The sequence below is a fragment of the Salvia hispanica genome, chromosome 2, assembly GCF_023119035.1.
Source record: "Salvia hispanica cultivar TCC Black 2014 chromosome 2, UniMelb_Shisp_WGS_1.0, whole genome shotgun sequence".
Lineage (NCBI taxonomy): Eukaryota > Viridiplantae > Streptophyta > Magnoliopsida > Lamiales > Lamiaceae > Salvia > Salvia hispanica.
This window is the reverse complement of record NC_062966.1, coordinates 265,045-275,519: the sequence shown is the minus strand read 5'-3', so window position 1 is coordinate 275,519 and position 10,475 is coordinate 265,045. Positions and strand designations below refer to the sequence as shown.

The 10,475-nt window shown below is 37.3% G+C and overlaps 1 protein-coding gene across 4 annotated transcripts; it reads left to right on the top strand.

Moving 5' to 3' along the window:
• Nucleotides 1-5,967: 5,967 nt before the first annotated feature.
• On the top strand, nucleotides 5,968-9,766 carry LOC125205006 (glutamate receptor 2.7-like). Of its 4 annotated transcripts, none has more exons than XM_048103789.1 (6): nucleotides 5,968-6,096; nucleotides 6,693-6,805; nucleotides 6,881-8,232; nucleotides 8,312-8,624; nucleotides 8,740-9,146; nucleotides 9,228-9,766. In XM_048103789.1, exons 2-6 carry the CDS (start codon nucleotides 6,706-6,708, stop codon nucleotides 9,627-9,629), a joined length of 2,574 nt encoding a protein of 857 aa, XP_047959746.1. In that variant the 5' UTR covers nucleotides 5,968-6,096; nucleotides 6,693-6,705; the 3' UTR covers nucleotides 9,630-9,766. The 4 variants fall into 4 exon arrangements, with proteins under 4 accessions (XP_047959746.1, XP_047959748.1, XP_047959745.1 ...); XM_048103791.1 differs by having other exon boundaries at nucleotides 6,009-6,096; nucleotides 6,685-6,805; XM_048103788.1 differs by lacking the exon at nucleotides 5,968-6,096 and adding an exon at nucleotides 6,423-6,511.
• Nucleotides 9,767-10,475: the final 709 nt, after the last annotated feature.

The window sequence follows — 10,475 nt, the reverse complement described above, 5'->3', positions numbered from 1 at the left end:
TAAAATTAGACTCGTTTTTACATATTCTTAGTTTTATAGTAATAAAATGTAAGTATAAAATAAAAATAAATAAATGTGACAAGTAGCACAATAAGTCATTAATTATATCATGGACATTCAGTGAGGATATTTGGCAAGCAAATTAAGTTACAAAAATATTTGATCATTAGGTCATCGTGTATTAAAAAAGAAATAAATTAATTTTTAACTAAAATGACATCGTTGGATTCTATAACTCCTTAATTAATAGGGCCGCTTTTTATTTTGTTAATGGGCTCAGTTTTAAGTGAATGTAGAAGATCCTTTAAACCGAAATTATAAATCCGGTCCGTTAATTCAGTTCAGCCCGACAAAAATAGCGGCAATGGCAACCGTCAGCACCGGAGTGTTTGGGCGGCGCCGCCCGTCTCAATTCCATACTCCTGCGTTTGCGCGGCAATTCCATAAATCCAATCACTCAACTTGTCTCGACTGCGCGAATTTGAGCCTTTTGGTGATTGTGCTATGTACTGATTTGTTTGTGTAAATCGAAATTGTGAACTGTTTAATGGAAAGGGCTTGATGTGATTCAAGAACCGAATTGACCATTTTGACATGGTGGCACGTCTCGGCACGCCATTTGTTCTCATTGATAAAAGGGGTGTCTGGATCGTAAAAGTCGAGATTAGAAGTGTGCTTCCACGAATGCAGCCATCGGTGAGAAAGAAGGCTAGTGGCCACAGCTTGTCTAAAGGGTAGTAAAGACAATATGGTGTATATAATCTCATCAGGTAACTCACTTATTCCGTCAATCCTAAACCTGATTGATCCACACTACATTATAAAACCAATAACGCACAATTTAGAATAGTAGTAATCATCAATATTTTGGAGCTACAATTAGCAATAAAAAACTAACCTCGCTCTTTGTATAGAGAGATATTGATAAAAGAAAGACAGTAATTAACAGAGTATTGGTATAAGGGGTATCAAGATCAAATCTTCATCTTTAGATTTTAAAATGAGTGGATGAGATTAAATCTTACGAATTTCAATAGTAGACAAAATATCAACAAAAGGGTAATATCGTCATTATGTTATCATATGATAATTTTCGTGAATGTTTTTTTATAGAGTGAACTTAAAAAATGGTCCACTGTACTATGAGTTTATCTCGAAAATAGTCTCTGGACTTTAAAAATATCACCAGTAGTCCCTGGACTAAGGGTTAATATAAAAAACAGTCATTTTGCACTGTTTCGAGACGAAAATGCCCTTTTAGGGGGTTTTGGAGGGTTTGGGCAATTTGGTCTTTTTACGCTTTTAACATTTTAAATCTGATATTATTTCAGTTATGTACTAACTCTGATATTATTTCAAAATTGTTATTCTTCTTCCCTTTTGTCATCCTTCACTTTGTTTCTTTATTTCAATATTAGATTTAATTTATAAAGTTTAATTTTAAATTTTAGTTTTTAAATATCAATAATTTTTTTTAATTAAAACTATTAATTCGTGGAGACTATAAATATTGATTAAAACTATTAATTTTTGTTATTCAATATAATATTCAGCTGAATTGAAGAAGTACAGAAAAATAATACTCCATCCGTCCCGCTTTAGGAGTCCCGGTTGATCAATTTTGGGCGTCCCGCTTTAGGAGTCTCGGTTGAGATAAATTAATAAAAAATGCCTACAAAGTGTTAAAAGTGGGTCCCAACATCTACTACAACTAATAAAAAAGTGTTAAAAGTGGGTCCCAACATCCACTAAAACATTTATTTATTGGACACTCAACTAAAAGTGGGTCCCAACATCCACTACAATATTTATTTATTACACACTAAACACTTTTTTCTTAAAACATGTGTCCAACTCAACCGGGACTCCTAAAGCGGGACGGAGGGAGTATTAATCACGATGGAAAAATAAAAGCTATTCTATTTAGCCTTCGTTCAGTTGTTATAATTGCTTGTGATTGAATATTATAAAGTTGACTAAAAATATTATATAGGATTATTTTTGTTGAAATTTTCTAGTCATTTTGATTGTTTTCAAATTAATAAACGAAAATTATATTAGTCTTGTATTAGATGCATATTTATTTCAAAATAAATCATGTTATATGATCTATTTATGATTAAAGCTATTAAATATTGATTAAAACTAAGGCGTTGTCATATCTTATGATTAAATATTAGACACTATCAAATATTGATTATAACTATTAATTTTTGTTATTTATTAATTTTTATAATTAAAAAAATTTATTGATATTTAAAAACTGAAATTTAAAATTTAATTTTGTAAAATTAAATTTAATATTGAAATAAAGAAACAAAGTGAAGGATGACAAAAGGGAAGAAGAATGATAATTTTGAAATAATATCAGATTTAGTACATAACTGAAATAATATCATATTTAAAATGTTAAAAGTGTAAAAAGATCAAATTGCCCAAATCCCCCAAAAGGGCATTTTCGTCTCAAAAAAACAGTGCAAAAGGACCGTTTTTAATATTAACCCTTAGTCCAGGACTACTTGTGATATTTTTAAAGTCCAGGGACCATTTTTGAGATAAACCCATAGTCCAGGGACCATTTTTGAAGTTCACTCTTTTTTATATCGGCATAGAGTATTACAAATATCAACAATATGACATAAGAATATCAATACTAGTACAAGAAAATATCAACACATATTTATTGAGATTTTTACATGGTTTAATTGAGATTTTTACATGTATTTGTTGATAAAAATCTGGTTATCAACATTTACGAAAACTAAAATAAAAAATATCAAATTTCATCATCGAACGTCGTCGGAACATATGCAATTGAGATCTCGTTGGAATCCTTATAAAATTATCTTTAATTTGATATATTTTTTGTGAAAAAATAATCTAAATCGAGAGAGTTATGTAAGTTTAAAGTTTTAAAATGATTTTAATAGGAGAGAATTGTCATTAATACCCTCTAATTTTATTTATTATTATTTTTAATTAAAAATATAATTCAGTATTATTTTAACCACTAGATTTTCTAGCAATTCATCACTCCCTTTGGCACAAGAGCATTTAAATATCTTCAATTGATCACCGAAGGTAATACAGAGTTGAAAAGGGAGGGAGATAGAACGCAAGGAGCGCATAAGAGAGATAATTGAATTTGAGGAGGGGTTTTTTAATTTTTATTATATTTTATTTCATTTTAAGTTTTTTAAATCTAATTTAATTCAAAATTTCTCCAATGGAATTATTTCAATTTTTATACTAGTCGAGAAGTTTCGGAAAAATCGAAAACTAGTCTCCTCGTTGCGGTAAGTTAATCACCAGCTGCGTTTCAGTTTAATCTTCACTTTTATATTTTTATTATTTTTTTATTCCATATTTAGTTTTTTAAATATACTTAAATAGAAAGATTTATTTCAATTTTTATTCCTTTTTTGAACCCTAACCCTCTATTTACCGCGTGAAATTTCTGAAAAATCGAAGACTGATCAATGTAAGTTAATCACAAGCATTGGTTATGAAGCCAGTAATCACCAACGATGCGTTTAAGTTTCATCTTCATCGCAGTTTGATAATCTGCTCTCCTTCTCTGATTGTGTTGCTTTTCATTGATTTAAGAGCATTCGCAGCGGTGAGAAGGACAGTGCTCGTCCGTCCGTGCCGCTGGACAGAGCTCGTCCGTCCGCCGCTAGAGCTCGTCCGTCCGTGCCGCTGAGCAACCCTATGCCGTTGGCAAATTCGTTTTTTTATTTTTTATTTTTTTTAAAATTCGAAATTTATTTAAAAAAATGTTTTTAAATAAAAAAAATATTTTTCCACTTTCCAAAAAATTATATCCGTTTTCTACCCACTTTTAATTTATTTTTCAAATTTTTTTCCCCAAAATTCACATTTTCATCTATAAATACCCCCACTTCAACACAAAAAAAACCACATTCTCATCTATTCTATAATCATTCATCTACATTCTCTCATCTTTTTTCCTCATTCATCTAAATTCTCACCACACTACAAAATGTCCGGCTCCGGCGATCACCCCTCGGCAATCGCGGTTGGAACCACGATTGGTTCAACTCCGAGGCCGGATATAGTCCGGAAACCCAATTTACGGCCCCTCCTCAAACCCAAGGTTCGCAAGTTCCGGGTGGCTACCGTCCTTACCCGTTGCACGACCTAAACGCCCCCGGATTCGGGTGGGCACCCGAACCCGGATCGGGAGGGAGCGGCAGCTCTACTCCTACTCCTACTCCTACTCCTACTTCTATTCCTACTCCTACTCCTCCTGTTCGTGGCACCCGCACCCCATACACTCCGGGTGAGATGATGGCGATGTTCAAAGCATACTTGGCAGTCTCCGAAGATCCGGACGTCGGCACGAACCAAACCGGGGATACGTATTGGTGGCGCATCACTCGCCTCTACAATGAAACCCGGCCGGCGGGAACCATCTATCGCAATGATAGTATGGTTCGCAATTGCGTCTACAGATGCAACGAGGCAATCGGGAAGTTCCAGGGGATTTACCTCCAGGAAGAGCGGTCGGCGGGGAGCGGCACGAACAAGCTCGACATCATCACTGCCGCCAAGGCGGCATACCAACGGGGAGGAGTTCAAGCCGTTCAAGTACCTCGATTGTTGGCGGGAGGGGCGCCTACATCCGAAGTATAGGGGCGGCATAGTAGCATCCTCCTCCAGCTCCTCCAGCACAACGGTCCAGGTCGGTAGCCCTATCCGACGGCGCCTCCGATGATGTGGCTACCCAGCTTGCCGGAGCTAACTTAGTAGCCCCGACGTTGGCCCGAGCGGTTCCCGCCCGCAAGGAAGGAAGAAGGCGGCGGCCAACCGCCCCCGCCGTCGCGCCTCGACTCCATCCGCCCCCGCCCCCGCCGCCCCCGCTCCCTTTGTGCCTCCTCCACCCCCGAACAACACGTTGTGGGCCATCTTGAGTCAACTCTATATGAACGATACGTCTCGGATGACTTCGGATCAACTTGCAACACATGAGCAAATGATCCGAGGTCTCAAGAGGCAATTGGGGTTAGAGAAGTAGTCTTCCACGTATGTAATTTTTAATTTGTAAGATTTTAATTATGTATTTTTTTATTTTTTAGGATTTTAATTATGTATTTTTATTTTTTAGTATTTTAATTATGTAATTTTTATTTTTTAGGATTTTAATTATGTAATTTTTATTTTTTAATATGTTTTTATAATGTAGAAATGTTTTTAATAATTGGTGTATTTAAATTGAATAATAGAATGATGGAACCCTTGAGCTTGTCCTTAGCTAAGAGCACAGCTAAGGACAAGGAGTAAAAGTGGGTCTGGGCTCACCTCCGTGCTCTTAGCTAAGAGCACGGATGGGGATACTCTGACGGGAAGAGCGTTACAATCTATACCATAAAAAGGGAAATTATATTTAAAAAGGTTAATTAGAGTATAATTTTTTTTCAACCTTTACAGTATTTCTAAAATATCAATTGTATAGTAATTAATTTAAAAATATATTATCAAATCTCTCACTAGATTAATTTTTCGACACCAAATTGTTAATTTGGAATGCCAGAGGTTCATGCATAGATTTTGTTAAAAAAAAACTTAATTATCTGTCGAATATGATTATAAAAAAGAAGAATTTTTTTCAAATTGACGTTGAATTATGAATCCTTATTTAATTGGACAGATTTATGCTAATTGCGTTCGAATTCTGAAATAGAGGTGGCAAGAAAGATGCAGATTAACTGCTCGAACAAATGGCAAAGCGAATTCGGAATGGAAATGTGGAGCCGTACGCAGCCTCCGGAGAAGGGAGTTATTACTTAAACGAGCTACACGTGGTGCGATGAAGAAAGGCTAATATGTTACCATGATTGATCTGAGCACTAAGTAGCCTTTGTTTGTACAATTGTACTGTTTGTCTAATGCATAATCAAGATTGAAAGCTATCTATCTTCTTCTCTTTTTGTGATATTGCTTTAGGTTTTGTTCAGGAAAAAGATGATACATCAATGCATCCAGAAGCTAGTGGAGAAACGATTTTAGCACACAGTCCATGTCCATCAATCAGGATTTCATGTTATCAAGAAGGAAAGCTTGAAGTTTGTTTTGGTAAAAAAGTACTATCAAAGAGCTTTTGCATTGTTTGGTTGAAAATGCAACTGATGCAGATGTTGGGGAAACTAGAATTTTACTAGTTTCCATTGACTTGTGCAGATGGCATATTGTGATACAGATTAGAAGGCGTGTGTGGACCACTGATTCTTGATAATATGTCGGCATAAGTAGAACAATTAAGTAAATAGAAAACTGATGAAATTAAACATGCCTGTTTGTCAACATTCAACATATGTGAAAAGGGATTTCGTCGAAGTCAAGGTCAATATTTAATGAGCTGCATTAGAACAAAAATCTGGTTTTGTTAGTCCGCATGCTGACAAATTTTCTAGTCCACATGTTGAGAGGTGTCTGGAATTTCCTTTGTTCTATCACTTCTGTCGCGCAACCGATGTCTATCTTTCTAACGGTTAAGTTCTTATTCTTGAGTTTTGATACCTGTTAATGGAGATTCCAAGATTTTGTTGCATTTCTTGGCTTATCTTCGTGAGCTTTTGCGTTGTTTGCTTGAACTGTCGAAATGCAACAGCTGAAAAGGCTGATGTAGGTGTGATTCTTGATCTTGACACTACTCTTTGAAAGATATGCAGGACTTGCATCTCTATGGCAATCGAAGATTTCTACTCTAACCGTGACCACACAACCATGATCGTGCCTCATTTCAGGAACTCCGGCACTGATGCTGTTGGTGCAGCTTCTGCTGGTAAATCTCATTCTCATTTGTACTACTCCTATTTCATTGCCTTCAATATTTTTACTCATTAGACCTTTACTGCAGCCATAGAACTACTCAAGAATACTCAAGTAATGGCAATACTCGGGCCTCAGAGATCCGTTCAAGCAGATTTTGTGATAGACATAGGTGACAAAGTGAAAGTTCCGGTGATATCTCCATCAATTAGCCCAACCCTGTCATCCAAAGAATTGCAATACTTCATTAGGTCGGCATGGTGTTCGTCTTCCCAGGCAAAAGCAATTGCAGCAGTTGTGAAGGCCTTTGGTTGGAAGGAAGTGACATTAGTTTATGAAGACAGCAATTATGGGAGTGGATTAGTACCAGTTTTGGCTGAAGAAATGCTAAACAGCAATGTTTTACTGTCAAAACTAAGTGCTGTATCTCCTTCTGCTAAACATCACCAGCTTTTTCAACAACTGCAGCAGTTGAAGACCCTGCAAACGAGGGTGTTTGTCGTGGTCATGCTACCAAATCTCGCCTCCCGCTTCTTCCAAATGGCGGAAGAAGCAGGGATGATGGCCGAGGGGTATGCTTGGATTATCTCCGACGTGCTAACCAGTCTCTTGGATTCTGTTGATTCAGAAACCATTGAGGCAATGCAAGGCGTATTAGGCGTGAGGCCTTACATTCCACGATCACATGAGCTTAGCCGCTTCACTAAGAGATGGAGAAGGAGGTTTCACGAGGAGAATCCGGAGATGGACAGAACAGAACTTAATGTTTTTGGGCTGTGGGCTTATGACAGCACCACAGCGATAGCTGATTCAGTCGAGCGCGTTGGTGTGGCATCACCAAGGTTCAAGAAACCTGGGCAAAGGTGGAATTTGACAGATTTGGAAGCAATAGGGACTTCAAATAGTGATCCATCTTTAGTTCATTTGATCAGAAACTATAAGTCCAAAGGGCTGAGTGGTGATTTCCATATCAATAACGGGCAGCTGCAAGCATCTGCCATTGAGATAGTGAATGTCGTTGGTGCAGGAGCGAACAGAGTCGGATTCTGGACAGAAAGATACGGCATTTCTCAGAAGCTGCAGGTAGATGACCCGATGGCAGTTTACTCTACTAAAAAGGATGATCTTGGGGGCGTGGTATGGCCGGGACGAGGAGTTATCATGCCCATAGGATGGGAGGTTTCAACAAACGGGAATAAGCTGAAGGTTGGAGTTGCTAATAGGAGCGGATTCCCTGAGTTCACCAGAGTTGAGAGGAACTCAAAAACAAATGCTGTTGAAGCAACTGGCTTTTGCGTTGATGTTTTCAAACAAGTGATGGAATCACTACCATATGATGTGCCATATGAGTTTTTCCTCAATGAATATACTGATCACCAGAAAGGTGGAGATTATAGTGATATTTCAAACATAAATAATCATTCGGATCCCAGTTATGAGGTTAAATGATTGCCACTCTTGGTCTTAGTTTTTCTTGATTTTTTTATCCATATGCAACACTAACCAATGTCTCAAACAGAAATATGATATAGTGGTTGGAGATTTCACCATCACAGCAAACAGATCGGAGCTACTCGATTTCACCATCCCCTACACAGAATCTGGTGTTGCTGTCATCGTCCCAATCAAGGCCAACGACAGCAAGAACGCTTGGATTTTCATGAAACCTCTCACGACAGGGCTCTGGCTAACAGCCGGTGCATTCTTTTTCTTCACCGGATTCGTAGTCTGGGCTCTTGAGCATCGCGTAAACGAGGAATTCCAAGGTCCACCTCTGCACCAAGTTGGAACTGCCTTCTGGTTCTCCTTCTCAACTATTGTTTTTGCACACAGTAAGGCACATATTTTGATTTCATTATCCCTTTCTTTCTTTGGGGAAGTGTTTTTGCCAATTGAGCTGCACTTCTCATTGTCTGTTTATCTAAATATGAACTAACTATATTACAGGGGAGAGATTAGTTAGCAATTTAACAAGATTTGTGGTGATCATATGGATGTTTGTGATGCTGGTTCTGAACTCGAGTTACACAGCAAGCTTGGCATCAATGCTAACTGTGCAGCAGCTTCAGCCTGCCATCACCGACATCCACGATCTGATCAAGGAGGGTGAGTACGTCGGGTACCAGAATGGCTCCTTCGTCACCGGACTCTTGAGAAACATGAACTTCGACACCTCCAAGTTCAGAAGCTACCAAACGCTGGAAGAATACGACGTCGCCCTCTCCAAAGGTAGCAGGAATGGAGGAGTGGCTGCTGTTGTTGATGAGCTCCCTTACATTAGGATGTTTCTTTCCAAATATTGCAGGAAGTATACTATGATTGGCCCAATATACCAAACTTCTGGTTTCGGATTTGTAAGTCTGTATATTTATTTATATCCTAAACACGCCGATCAATATTCAGGGGCACGTCCAACTCACGCACCTCTTTCTCAGGCATTTCAGAAGGGATCGCCACTAGTTGATGATGTTTCAAAGGCGATCCTGAGGCTGAAAGAGAATGAGGAGATGGAAAGGATTTCAAGAAAATGGTTTAAAGAAGGAGGGTGCAGAGGCAGTGATGGAGCAACATCAACAGTGAACACCCAAAGCCTCAGCGCAGATAGTTTCAAAGGACTCTTTCTGGTTGCTGGTCTGTCATCATCCTTGGCTCTAGCTATATTTGTGTCGAAATTCGCGTACGAGAATCGGTGTATATTGAACTCTGCTGCTTCTACCAAGCTCAAGATTCATGATCTAGCTAGAGCTTTTTATCAGAAGAAAGATAGCATATCAGAGGAGTCTCTTGAAGGAAGAGTTTCAACACCCAGTCCAGAACCAATGACTCCCATCCTTTAGATAAATATGCAGCTTGGACTCTTGGTAGGGTTGGAGTTATAACAGACGTAGAGGGTAAAATATCACATTGTTTTTGTGTACATGTATAAATCATCAATTTGAAGAATGGGGATCATGTTATGTTTAAGTGATATTAATCCATATTTAAGCTTTTTTTAATGCTAATTTGTTTTATTTTTTTTTAGTTTTGTTTTAATCTTTTTTGTCTTAATAATATTTTTTTTATAAATACTACTAGAATATACCACTGGCCATTTATAATATTTTGAAGTCAATGTATTGCATATTCATCTCAAACTTCGTCACTTCCACAGATTTCATGAAAAAATAGCACCTAAAGTCAACGAAATGGCAAAAGTTGCAATATAGGTTATGTAGTTGATTTTTGTTTGAAATTATTACATGTAGATGGTGAAAAACTGGCTTATGGAATAAATTGCCCAATGCAAGATGGGAAAAGTGCAGGAAACGATAACCGGTGATGAAGAAGAGCGCCCGAGCTAGATGGAGGCGGATAAAAGATGTTGGGAAAATGATAAGGTGGAGGGATATTGGAGTACAAAGAGAAGTAGGAGACAAATGTTTTAATATGAACGGATTACTACCTAGTAATACATTGTTTGTTAGCAATACACTTTTTAATTAGTTGACCCAATCATATAGGTGGAGAGTTTACATTATTATTTTTATAAGAGACATATATGATAGTAACAAATTCTTATGGATATATGTGATGACTTGGATTAATGTGATGAATTTATTGTTTAATTTAATAAATTAGATTTTTGAAATTGATAAATATGAAGTTAGATTATATTTATTTTATTTTTCTATGACAATGACTCC

Bases quoted from the DNA above. Each gene is read 5' to 3' on its own strand.
- LOC125205006 (XM_048103789.1), top strand. From the start codon at position 6,706: ATGGCAATCGAAGATTTCTACTCTAACCGTGACCACACAACCATGATC. The intron at 8,233-8,311 runs GTTAAATGATTG...TGTCTCAAACAG, and splicing joins ATTCGGATCCCAGTTATGAG to AAATATGATATAGTGGTTGG. The intron at 9,147-9,227 runs GTAAGTCTGTAT...CCTCTTTCTCAG, and splicing joins AAACTTCTGGTTTCGGATTT to GCATTTCAGAAGGGATCGCC.